The 12,835-nt window shown below is 39.7% G+C and overlaps 2 protein-coding genes across 2 annotated transcripts; one reads left to right on the top strand and one right to left on the bottom strand.

Moving 5' to 3' along the window:
• Positions 1-1,361: 1,361 nt before the first annotated feature.
• Positions 1,362-7,920, bottom strand: mesd (mesoderm development LRP chaperone). Its single transcript, XM_056239592.1, has 3 exons — positions 7,736-7,920; positions 5,754-5,986; positions 1,362-1,800 (listed from the first exon to the last, which is right to left on the bottom strand). Exons 1-3 carry the CDS (start codon positions 7,886-7,888, stop codon positions 1,566-1,568), a joined length of 621 nt encoding a protein of 206 aa, XP_056095567.1. The 5' UTR covers positions 7,889-7,920; the 3' UTR covers positions 1,362-1,565.
• Positions 7,921-9,733: 1,813 nt separating this feature from the next.
• On the top strand, positions 9,734-12,780 carry tlnrd1 (talin rod domain containing 1). Its single transcript, XM_056239591.1, has one exon. It carries the CDS (start codon positions 11,194-11,196, stop codon positions 12,256-12,258), a length of 1,065 nt encoding a protein of 354 aa, XP_056095566.1. The 5' UTR covers positions 9,734-11,193; the 3' UTR covers positions 12,259-12,780.
• The last annotated feature ends 55 nt before the right edge of the window (positions 12,781-12,835 follow it).

Consider the following 12,835-nt stretch of genomic DNA (forward strand, 5'->3'; position numbering starts at 1 on the left):
GCCTCACGAAGCGCATGTAAGGACCCAACCAATCAAGTGCGGGCGGGCTTTTATCTCTACTACTGACGAACCGAATTAATCAGAAATTACTTTGCAAGTTACTTGCTAGGGATGATGTTAGGAAGTGATATTCAGCTTGCTACATTTTTAATGATTACAGTAGTTAAAACAGCTAAACTTCAACATTTTAGCTGTAAAATGCCACATGCAGTAGCTAATATTAAGAAATATGTTGTGCTTTTACTTTTAAAAATGTTGGTAACGTTACAGTTAATGCTTACAAACTTTGAAGATTTTGAATACAGAAGTTACATTTGTAATGGTGTAGCCTATTTTCATTTAGATGTGGTATTATTATTTGTGCAGTAGCTAAGATTAATTACTGCATAAATTAATTAAGATTATTAAGTAATAAATTCATTTTAAGACAGCATGGAATAGATTGTATAATTTGCTGTTAGCTAGGTATAGTATTATGAGCCACAATTAAAGTCTTGTGACACTCATGCCAGGCAGCAGGCGTTATTGTTGTTGTTGTCGAGTTTCCGCGCGCCGATTGCTTTGGGCCGGGCCTAGTCAAAGTCCAGGGCCGTTTTTTAGTCCCAGTCCGTCCCTGTCTGACACCAACGGTAAACAGTGTAGGGTAGGCGTTTTGCTGGTTAAGCATAAGTAGGCTAGTGCAAGTTATGTAATCAGATAATTTTTCAAGAAACTAGTCAAATATTTCTTTTAAATTTACAACAATATCGGGGTTACTTTTTCTAAATAAATAACGCAAGTTATTGACGGACAGCTCTCCTGTCCCCAAGTTGAGAGAAATCAGAAGTGCGGATATTGTAGTTCTAGACTGTGAGCATATCCTTTAAACAAAAACAGATTCAGTATCCCTCAAAATGAATTAAAACGGTGAAATGCAAACCTGCAATAAAATGTTTAATACAAATATAATTTATTTAATCTCTCTTCATTAACCAATGTCTTTGCTGCAAAACTTTAAAGAGTCAATTCAACCATACGAATAATCAAAAATAACTTTAGTAAAACATGCATTTCATTTTGTTTTTATTGCTGAAATTAGAGTAGCCTACAGATGTGAATTTGCATTTCCTTCAGCCTGAGGTTTATTCGTTTCACTTTTGGCGGGAAAGAGCCCTTACATTTGCCAAAAATCGATTTTTTATAACAAAAAACAATCAGAACAAACAAAAAGTAATGCAAACGTAACGTAATGCATTACTTTCCAAAAAAGTAATGCAATTAGTTACTTTTTTAGGGAGTAACAAATAACAATATTGTAATGCATTACTTTTAAAAGAGACTTTCCCCAACACTGACTGTAAATAATCAATGCAATGCACATGTAATTATAAAAGTGGTTTATTCTTTGATTCAGAGTGTGAAAAAATTAGGTGAGTGACAGTAAAACAAATCAAAGAAATTGAAACTACAGCTGATTTGACTGTAGTCAACCGTTAGTGACCTGTGCATCAAAGTACGCTGGTAACACCTGTTAGAGAAACGCTTCTTCAGTCCCATTAAGACGTTGTGCCTTTGAGCTTCGGCTATCAAAGCTCTTGCTTGCTTTTATTTGCTCGGTTGGCTGCTTTCTTGTCTCCTTTCTTCTTGGTGTCGTTTTGCTCATTGCCCTTGGCATCTTTCTTGGCATCTTTCCCAGGGAACACCTGTCCTTCCACGGTCACATCCTCACAGCGGTCCTGGGCGATCAGGAAGTCTTTAATCTCCCAGGCGTAACTCCCGTCACGCAGCATGAAGATGACACGGTTGAATCCCACTACAAACCTGATGAGAATAATACAAACAGTAACCTTCAGTGATTTTTCACAGAGGAACCAAAAAGCATTTCAAGAGAAAGAAAGCTAGGAGAGCTTAAAATAAAAGCAGAGATTCAGATCTACAAAATGCATATTTTGCATATTTGAACCCTTCCTAGCAGTGACTGTGTGATTTTGAAATCCATCTTTTCACACTATAAAATCACGATATAGGGACTTAAACGCAACAGTTAAAAAAAAGGTTTAAACGTTCACCGATGCTCCAGAAGGAAACACAAAGCATTAAGAGCTGGTGAAAACTTTTTTGAACTTGAAGATCAAGGTAAATAGCCTAGTACTTAAAGGGTTAGTTCACCCAAAAATGAAAATTATGTCCTTCGTTTACAGTCTGAGGGAGACGCACGTTGTAAACAAAACAATCTTCGCAAACATGTCTAAGGATTTCCACACAGAGGAAGACTTGCATTTTTTTGCCCAGCCACATTTATTTAAACCCGAATACACGGACGCACCAGAACACGTCAGCAGCGTCTTACGTCATCAGCATCACTGAACGCGGCTCGACAACAGAACCGGAAGAGAATACAATGCTGAATAAAGTCGTAGTTTTTGTTATTTTTGGACCAAAATGTATTTTCGATGCTTCAAAACATTCTAACTAACCCACTGATGTCACATGGACTACTTTGATGATGTCTTTATTTCCTTTCTGGACAAGGACAGTATACCGTACATTTTCAATGGAGGGACAGAAAGCTCTCGGACTAAATCTAAAATATCTTAAACTGTGTTCCGAAGATGAACGGAGGTCTTACAGGCTTGGGACGACATGAGGGTGAGTCATTAATGACAATTTTCATTTTTGGGGGAACTAACCCTTTAATTTGTCTCTCGGGAAATATGTACGTACATTCTGATGCTTCTGTAAGCCGTGGATCATTCGGGTAATGACACAGTATTGAGAATCAAGGGTACATACATTTTGAACGGGGTCATTTTGCAGATTCCGCAAGGTGTATGTAAACTTTTGAGCACGACTGAATATTCTTCATCTGTAAATGTTAGAAAGTCGTGCATATATTTCCATTTTGCAGGCAGGAGTGGACGAGCCTTATGCAAGCGAATCTCCACTAAACTTCCATGAACGAGCGATGCCGCGCACATGCGAGTAAAACAGACGGTGCGCAACAGAGTGGTACAGGTATGACGTCACTTTGTAGGCCAATCGGCAGTAGGGTTGGGTATCGTTTGGGTTTTATCCGATACCAGTACCTACTCGGTATTTTTTAAACGGTTCCGGTGCTTAAACGGTTCTTAAATCGGTACTTAAGAAAATGAAACCGCACACACTTTATCAAAAAATAATACCCTTTAATTTACAGGGCCAAACTGGACACAATATTAACTTAAATCTTTAAACCATATAAATACAAGTAGCATATGGTAATAATAAAACCAATATAAAATAAAAATTAATATTTACATAATATCAAATGAAACAATATTGTATCAAACAATGTAATAATACTGGAGATTAATAGAGATTACTAGCAGGCAGAGCTGCCAACTCTCACGCATTGACCGTGAGACTCACGCAAATGACCCTTTTCACACAGAAAAATCGCGGACAAAGAGGACACTGACACCGACAGATAAGACAGAGAAGGTTACTTTTGATATGGAACAAATCCACAGCTGTCAGATTCTGTCAATATTTTTACGAGATTCACACAATAAATAACGTTTTGGCTCTTTGAAATGTGACAGATCGCTGTAGCGCGTCAGTTCAAACGGCACGTGATACGGCAGCCTACAAATCCACTGCTTCTTAGCTACGCAGCGTTGAGTAAACCTATGAAAGAGAACATCTCTGGTTACTGGTGTAACATATCTCTCAAAAGGGAACGGGACGCCGCCAAGCTCCTCGCGCTGCCGACCAGCTTCCTTTTTCGGCAGAGAAATCAGAGGAGCAGATGGCGCGCGCGCGCCAACATATGACGACGTAAGTGCGTCGATGCGGCGCCCGCGCCATCAGCCAATGAATTGGCTTGATTCTATATGGGATTCGGACTATCGGCACACCCAGAGGAGATGGTCCTCACTGCAGAACATGAAATCCACGGGGAGGAGTCGGATCCAGATCCAACTCCTCCCACCTTACATATACCTAAACCTACCCATCTCCGCCCCCTGATCCCTAAACACACCCCTAATCCCTGAACCCAACCCTAATCCTACCCATCTCCACCCCTCGGATCTTGATCCGACTCCTCCCTGTGGATCTTATGTACTGCATTGAGGTGCTACTGACCCAGAGGGCGTTCTGACACGTAATTTTACACGTGAAATGCAGCCAAACCTTGCGAGAAAGAGCGCGCATGCGAGGAAGAGGAAACTGTGCTCCAAACTGTGTAGCACACGCACGGCGGAGAGGGAGAGAGCGAGAGAGCGAGAGACCTTGTGTGTGTGTGTGTGTGTGTGCGTGTGTGCATAATGAAGTTAGGCACCGAAATCAGGCACCGAAATTTTCGTTCTTATTCGGTCTGGTTACTACCGTTTACGTCGGAACCGGTTCCCTATTGGCACCGAGTTTCGGTACCCAACCCTAATCGGCAGTTACCTTAACAAAAACCCAATAGGATTTTTCCATAGGCTTTTGGATTATCGCAAAAAAAACAAGCTCTGTGATCAACAAAAGTTTATGATACTTACACGTTTTGTCCATCCAGATCATTTTTCACAAATTAACACAGTTTTATGAATTTTGAAGCCTAAATGCAGTCGCCAGAAGTAAAAAGCTAAAGGTAGGCTATAAATGAACTACACCACAGTCCCACGACTTCAACGTCACCATCACTAAGCTTCCGACAACACTTTCAGTTTTTATCTAAAAAACATTTTCCCAGAAACTTTGAGTTAGAATAGTTTATAAGTGCACAATTATAAGCATAACGAGGCTGTAAAAGCAGACTGAGTGCACCTTTTCAGTGTGATTACATTTAATATTCCTGACAGCCTCTGTAGTCCCATTTAGCCAGTTGTTAGCAACCGCATTTTTCAAGACTCGTAACAGCTTAAAAAAATAAAAATCACGAGTGGGGTAATACTGATGTATTTTATGTCGTAGAATAAAACATGAAATTATCTTCTTTCAGCATTTTTACCAAAAACCCACTGACTTCAGGACGATGGAACCATAAGTGCTAAAATGCTCATTCGTTTCCTTGTTTTTGCCTAGAAATTTACATCATACCTGCACCACTCTATAGAATAAGAGCACAATAATTCTGACTAAAATATACATTTTGCTAAAATATGTTGTTGGACATTAAATGTGCCATATGTAGAATTTTAAACCAACAAGTAAGTGTATTTTTATGATAGCAGTAACTGTAAAGTGACTATTGAATGTGTGTTCCTCTTACCAGTTAACGTTTAGTCTGTGCTTTTGTTTTAATTTCATTTTAATTTAGGGTTGACTGTAATGTTGTTACAATGTAGTAATGTAATTTGATTTTAACCGTTTCTTTGCACGTAATATATTAGCACAGCCTACATGGTTACATTGACTATATTTGTTTTCATAGCCTTCAATATGAACATTGTTTGTAGAACAACACTGGCAAAGATGTGAATTAACAAAAAAAACGGCTCTTTTTTTTTATCCAAATAGAAAAAAGTAGAAAATACAGAGATATATCCTGTATATCGCCATTCAGGCCAAAAATACAGAGATTAGGGAAGGGCATTTCAAGCAAAAATAATATTCCACCGCGTCACCACCGCATCAGAGCCGAAAACATGGGTATTTTTCCGGGAAAACATAAGACAATAATCGCACAACCTATTCGATATCCTATAATAAAATCAACTAATCGAATATTCTAAAATCGTGACTTCATCCCTAATAGATATATGTTCATTTTTTTGTTGTTCACAGTGCCCAGCCCTAGTTGTTACCTCTGAACATCAAAGTTGGCATTGAAGAGGCTTCCCTGCCACAGGCTGGTGATCTCTTCGGTCTCCTTCTCTGTCGGGTTTCCTGTCACAGAGGCAAACACCATCAAGGTCTTTCCCTTCTTGGACATCTTCAAGAGCTCCTCTGGTTTGGATGCATCTATTTTAGAGAAGTCGATGGGTGGAGGAGACCTCTTGTGCTCCGGTAAATCGCCCTCTTCGATGTCATCATCTTTCTGTCATAAATAAAAAAATATGTCAATGAGAAACACTGAAGAAAGAAAATCTCTTTTTAAAATGGCAAAATTTTATTTACTGGTAGTTAGGGCTGGGCGTGGGAGATAAAAAATTATGCAATTATGTAACTTATGGAATGTCAAGCAAGAAGGGAAAATGTGATAACTATATTAGAGCGACATTTTATTTTCAAACTTTAGATATTCAATATTTTATATTTAGATACTTAACTTTATTAATATAATATTTAATTCTAAAACTTTACAACACACAATTTTAAACTAAATATTTTATAGGCTTACTTATAATATTAAATATGTTCCAATTTTAATGTATTGTCCAGTGTAGAATGTAAATATATGCAGGTAATATTTCAATAGCTTTAATCTTTAAATCTTTGTATACTTTAATACTTTGTAAATGACTGACACTACCTGGCTAAAAACTGTGAACCATGGTCTTTCACAGGCAACCTTTGACTCAAGGAGTGTCTATAAAATTTGTAAATCTATCTATCTATCTACAGTGCTTTAGCATAAGTGAACACACCCATGCTAAAGTTGACTAAAAAGAGGAATAAAAAAAAATCATCTTTTGGAAATTGATCTTAATGCCTTAATTTAAAAAATGAGGAAAATTCAAACCTTTAAGGACACCAATTTTCTTTGTGAATGAATAATGTATCGTGAATAAATGTTCTTCCTTAAAATACAGGGGCATAAGTCAGGACACTCCTATGTTAAATTCCCATAGAGGCAGGCAGATTTTTATTTTTAAAGGCCAGTTATTTCATGGGTCCAGGATACTATCCATCCTGATAAACTTCCCTTGGCCTTTGGAATTAAAATACACATCACATAGGCTACCCTTCACCATACCTAGAGATTGACATGGTTTTATTTCAGTTAGCCTAATAGCTGGTTTGAATTGCATTGAGAGATGATCTTATGGAAAGTACCCCATGCCAATCTCTAGGTATGGTGAAGGGTATGTGATGATGTGGGGCTATTTTAATTCCAAAGGCCAAGGGAAGTTTATCAGGAAGGATGCATAGTATCCTGGATCCATGAAATAACTGGCCTTTAAAAACAAATCTGCCTGCCTCTATGGGAATTTAACATAGGGGTGTCCTGACTTATGCACCCTGTATTTTAAGGAAGAACATTTATTTACAATAGGCTACATTATTCATTCACAAAGTTTATTTTTTAATTAAGGCATTAAGATCAATTTCCAAAAGATTTTTTTTTTTATTCCTCTTTTTAGTCAACTTTAGCATGGGTGTATTCACTTATGCTAAGCACTCTATCTATCTATCTATATAATGCAATATGCATACAAAAGAAATACTACAATTTAGGAAGGAACATTTGAAAACATTGTACAAAGAACTTTTTTAAACGTGAAACGTTACATACACAGAAAGAGCTAAAAGAAATATGTACAAGAATTAAGAATATACACAAAAAAAACAAGCGTGGAACACACTGTAACCATGTTAATAGTTTACGTCAAAATATTAGTTATGGCAGTTACTGTTACTACAAATGTGGTAGTTAATCGATAAAAGTGTGGGGTTGACTAACATACAGACGCACCTACATAAACTAAATGACAAAACGATGGTATTTTGGCGGTTGCCGTGGTATTTTATTGTGAGAGGCACATGACTGATGTCTGCATCAGCACAGAAAACAGCGGTTGAAATGCCTGCAGTGCAGCTGCAGCGTGGATGAGTTCGTTCATACCTCCCACTCCTCCAACAGTCTGGCCATATCCGCGTCATTATAATCCCTTATGTCTTTCTTCTTCTTTGCTTTAGTTTCTGTACAATGAACCGATATGAATAATATGAGAAAAAGCAATACTGATACAGTCCTGCTGCTAACGGGAGTCGCCATCTTTAAACCTGGAGCTCGCTGATTGGGTAAAATCTTTCTGCTCGTCATTGGCTAAAGGAAGAGGGCGTGTTTGCCTGATCACGTGGCCTACTATTGCGGGATTTTTTTTCTCTTCCATTTATTTATTCAAGGAAAATTAAAACACAAAATACAATAATATACATGTATATTAAATAATTAAGTAATAAAGTGTCAAATGAAAAATCTGTATGGGGACCAAACACAAAATATAGAGAAAGTTAATAAGTGTAGGCATGGTAAACAATAAGACAAAATAAAATAATCCACATTTAGGCCTACGATTGGAAAGCTTTTAATTTAGTTACAGATTTTGCATCTTTGAAAAAGTTTCAATGCATATCTTAGTGGATTTACATTCTTATATAATACAATAATAACATTCACTAACTCTATTTTAAAAGCTGTTTTATATTATCTACACAATTAATTGGAATTTAGGAAAATAAATACTGACACGTACAGAATTACAATACTGTTATGCTTCACTGATTATTCTGAAGAAAAGTAACATACTCTTATTTGATTAATTCACTCAGGCCTATATTTTGACCAAATTTCACATTCAGTATTCATTTGATATTTCGATACCCGACACTCTTATGTTGATTTTATATTACCCCCTAGCTAAAACATCTTTTTTCTTTTTGTATGCATTATATATAGCCTAATGTTCATTATTTGCATTCAAATAAAAGTGCATGTATAATGTTAGTTTATAAGTTTATGCAATAACAAAACAAAGAATAAAAACAAAAAGAAACAAGACAGTCATAACTTCCTTGTTATTAAATGAAGAGGAAACAAAATAATTCCGATTTCAGGGTTTTTCAGCTCTTCACTTCACAGGCTGGGTCTCTAAAGTGCTTGTCATGGGACTCATGTGAAGTGTGTGCGGCTCATTCAACAGAATCGGAACTGTTTCCTCTCAGGACACCCCACCCAATGGCACAGTGCCCCGTGCAGCTGTACAACTGACATGCAGTGTTCACAGCCTCCATCAGCCCCCAGTTCAGATACAACACACTTCACAACAAATGCTTTGTGTAATCCAGTAGCTGTATACTTTTGGAATTTAATAAGGAATCAGACCAAACAAGGCCTACATCAGGGATCTATATTGAATATGAAGAGTATCTGTTGTTTGAAACTGGGCAATTGAGTAGTGAAACACACTGTCGTAGAATGTAATGTCAAGGGTTAACGATAGACCAACGTGTACTTATGAATGCGTTTGCTTGTAAATCCCCAAAATGCAATATTTAGATAATCATATACGACCCATAGTTCTTTGACGAAAGCCCTTCCCATGTCCAAAGAGGAGTGTTTTCAGTGCAACAGCCCCACCCTGTAGTTTCTCATTGGCTCCTTCACACTCCCAGCGTCTCTTTTTGTCTAATGAAAAGTACTCTACTGCCTTTACGTCATAGTTTTGCATCGGTGAATCCGATTTCCCTTCCCAAGATAAATCAGCTGTTTTGAGGCCAATCTGATATTTTTATGAGCGCGGTAGGGTAACTTTTTGTTTATTATTATTTGCATTAGGACCCCTACTATACTTGCAACTAAAATCCCACAGCACTAACATAAACGTTAATAATAGATAAATAAACAAAGTACTTAACTTATTGCACACATCAATATAAATAAATGGAGCAAACTAGTATAATTAAAACACTATATTAACACGAAATATACTTTAAACAACACAAATATGTGACGGCAAATCTATTCAAGAAAGTCAAAACAATAAAAGTGTCAGTTCAGAAGACCGTGCGTTTAAAATACAACAGCATAATAATATAACCGGCGTGTCCGCTAAACTAAAAAATATTTCACTCTATGCCGCTCTGAAAGCGAACATTGTGAAAGTAGTAAATACCCCACACGCGAGAGACCTGTTGGATTTACAGGGAAGCGCAAACTGTGGGGGCGAAACACCAGAAACAAGAAAAACCAAACAAACAAAAAGGGTAACACCAGGAACTTCTCTGGAATTTGTCTTTGGGTGTAACTTTTGCTCTCAGACCGGACCGGTAGTTGAGTCTCACATCGGGGCCTCGGGAAACGATGACTGGTGAGGAATGAACACGACTTCTCGCGCGACTAACGTTACCTCTGAAACATAAGCGTATCGGTTGAGCGGCTGCTGGATTAAAAGGAGGAGTTTCGTCTCTATGACCAGGAATAATGGTTGTGGAGTGTATAAAAGTGTCGGAGTTTGAGGGAAGCTAACAGGCTATTCAGCCACACCCTCCCGCCGCTTCCTGATACGCAAGATGTAGCGGGAGACTACAACCGACGCGCGAGAGTCTCAGTAACGAACTAAGTTCGTTATTGTCGAGGAAACTACATTAAAACATTAAGCTGAACGTTAAAACAATGGCAAGCAAAAGCGAAACTATCTGCCACTGGACAACCGCTGCTTTTCTGCTGGAGAGGGCGTATGGACAATAGATATGCATAAGGAACTGTGTTTCCCCACAGAACTTGGATTGTGTACGAAAAAGAAACGGCTGAAAGTCGTTCGGGAATATTTTATGAGTTTTCAAGGTCTCGTGGGATGATGGTGCAGTGGCGCCGCGCCGCGCGTCTCGAGCTTCGGACGCAGGGTCAGCAAGACGGTCAATACATCATCAGCATCATATTGCAGGACGTGTATTTAAATGCATTTAATTTGCATGGCACGAAGAAAACCTGAAATGACAGATTCTGGAAGTCAACCTGCACTTTGCCTTCATCTGGGCATCTTCTCGTTCATGGCACTGCAGTAGCCTTTTAAAAGATTTTTTTGGGGGTTTGTTTGCATTGTTGGAGCAACATTGACAACCTGTGAAACTGATCAGACTGTAGCCTACCTTAACAGAGGTAGTTGTGAATTTTATTATTTCTTTCATTATGCACATCTAAAATCTGATTATTTAAACATTGGGCAATTCAGAGTTTTTCAATTGAAGGGATATTTAACTATAGCTCTCACCAGCCTATTTTGCCTGCATTTTTTATTATAGGAATATTTTTTCAAAAGTACTTCCCTTATTCTCGCAGGTGCATTGAGTGAAGTTTCCTATTATTTTGAGTTATCAAAGTGTCCTGTGTGTTCACAAAAAAGCAGAGTGGACTTTTTCTTCTGAAGGACATTATAGAAGACTCTTTGGCCAGTTTCACTCCCCTTGAGAAGGTGTGGGAATCTTTTATTACTGAAGAAAATGACATAGATCACATGTTTCGCACAAGAGAACGTGTGTTGCGATCTTTATTTTGAACATTAGAGCGACCACACTACTATGGCTAGTAGTGGCTCTGGAAAATCAGATAGTGAGGTTTCTACCAACATCCCTAGTGGCAGCTCGCAACAAAGGAAAAGACTTTTATCCATCTGTGACGCATGCAAGAGCAAAATGCAGCTGGTGGCGGACCTGCTCCTGCTGTCCAGCGAGACCAGGCCGGTGGTGAACTCCGACGGCCTGCCCATAGCAGAGACGTTCGAGAAATGTCGCGACACCTTGATCGCCCGAACTAAGGAGTTGTCTATTATTGTTCATGACATTCAGAGCCAGCTCAACATGGGGAAGTTTGTGGAGGTCGGGGACCGACTGGTGGAGATGGGGGACCTGGTGGTCTCGCTGACAGAGTATTCGGCGCATGCCGCGTACTTGGCGGCCGTGGAGATCCCGGGCTCACAGGCTGCCGTTCCCGGCCTGGTGGACCGCTATAAAGTCACCCGCTGCCGCCACGAAGTGGAGCAGACGTGCAACACTCTACGCCTAACAGCTCTGGCCGACCTGACGCCGCAGCTGCTTCTGGAGGTGTCGCAGAACATCCTGAAGAACCTCACCACGCTCACGGACGCCTCCTCTCTGGCCAGTGATAAATCCAAGGACAAGTTCGCCAAGGAGCAGTTCAAAGCTAGCGTTAAGTGCATGAGCACAAGCGCCACGGCTCTGTTGGCGTGTATGCGCGAGCTCAAGGCCTGCCCCAGCGAGCTGACCCGCAACCGCTGCGTCCTCTTCAGTGGCCCGCTCGTGCAGGCCGTCCACGCCTTGGTGGGTTTCGCCACAGAGCCGCAGTTCCTCGGAAAAGCCGCCGCCATCACCCCCGAGGGCAAGGGGGTGCAGACGGCCGTCCTGGGCGGCGCCATGAGCGTGGTGTCGGCCTGCGTGCTCCTGACCCAGGGCCTCAGGGACATTTCCCAGCATCCCGAGAGCAGCTCCCAGATGCCCGTCTACCGGGAGCGTCTGCGCAACTCTGCATGCGCCGTCTCGGACGGATGCACTCTCCTGTCTCAGGCACTAAGGGAACGATCCTCACCTAGAACTTTACCGCCAGTTAACTCTCATTCTGTGAATTAAAACTCCTCCCCGGCACGTTATTTTTGAAGTACCAAAGAATCTAATCAGGTTTAACCTTTGTATAGTATGAGTTAGGGCTGGGCGATAGTTTGAATATTGGAGAATATAACATCTTTTAATGTTAAAAGTTTGTCTTAGAAAGGCCGTAAGCAGCTGCTTTCAAACACTCCCACGCATTTGTGTGTGAGGGCTCTGTAAACGGCATCAAATGTTTCTATTTGCAACATGTTTAACAGCGTTGAGCATTGTAGCCAATCACAGACATGTCTGTTTAGCTCCGAACACAATGACCAATCACAGGTGCTTAAATTAGTCAGCGGGGAATCCACTCAATACTGCTCAAAAGCGGGAGTTTTCATTCAGCGCGATCACATATTGTGTTCTACATGCTCGAAACCTCTCATTATAACTGTAAACATGATGTAAATAAGAGGTTACATACATATAAATAAGTATAACTAGTGTTGATTTTTGCAGTAAACAATTTGTGACTAAACGTTCTGTCCAGATGTCTTTTTCACGGGGGACAAAAAAAACTTTGTTAAATCGAATATAATGAAAATATCAAGATTTTTTA

The sequence above is a fragment of the Rhinichthys klamathensis genome, unplaced genomic scaffold (genome assembly GCF_029890125.1).
Source record: "Rhinichthys klamathensis goyatoka isolate OS25496 unplaced genomic scaffold, OSU_Roscu_1.1 h1tg000567l_1, whole genome shotgun sequence".
Taxonomy (NCBI): Eukaryota; Metazoa; Chordata; class Actinopteri; order Cypriniformes; family Leuciscidae; genus Rhinichthys; species Rhinichthys klamathensis.

What these genes read in the sequence shown, in the direction of transcription:
- tlnrd1 (XM_056239591.1), top strand. Translation starts at nt 11,194, where the DNA reads ATGGCTAGTAGTGGCTCTGGAAAATCAGATAGTGAGGTTTCTACCAAC.
- mesd (XM_056239592.1), bottom strand. Translation starts at nt 7,888, where the DNA reads ATGGCGACTCCCGTTAGCAGCAGGACTGTATCAGTATTGCTTTTTCTC. An exon ending in GACTGTTGGAGGAGTGGGAG is followed by an intron (nt 5,987 to 7,735) that starts GTATGAACGAAC and finishes TATTTATGACAG; the next exon opens with AAAGATGATGACATCGAAGA. An exon ending in GCCAACTTTGATGTTCAGAG is followed by an intron (nt 1,801 to 5,753) that starts GTAACAACTAGG and finishes TATTCTCATCAG; the next exon opens with GTTTGTAGTGGGATTCAACC.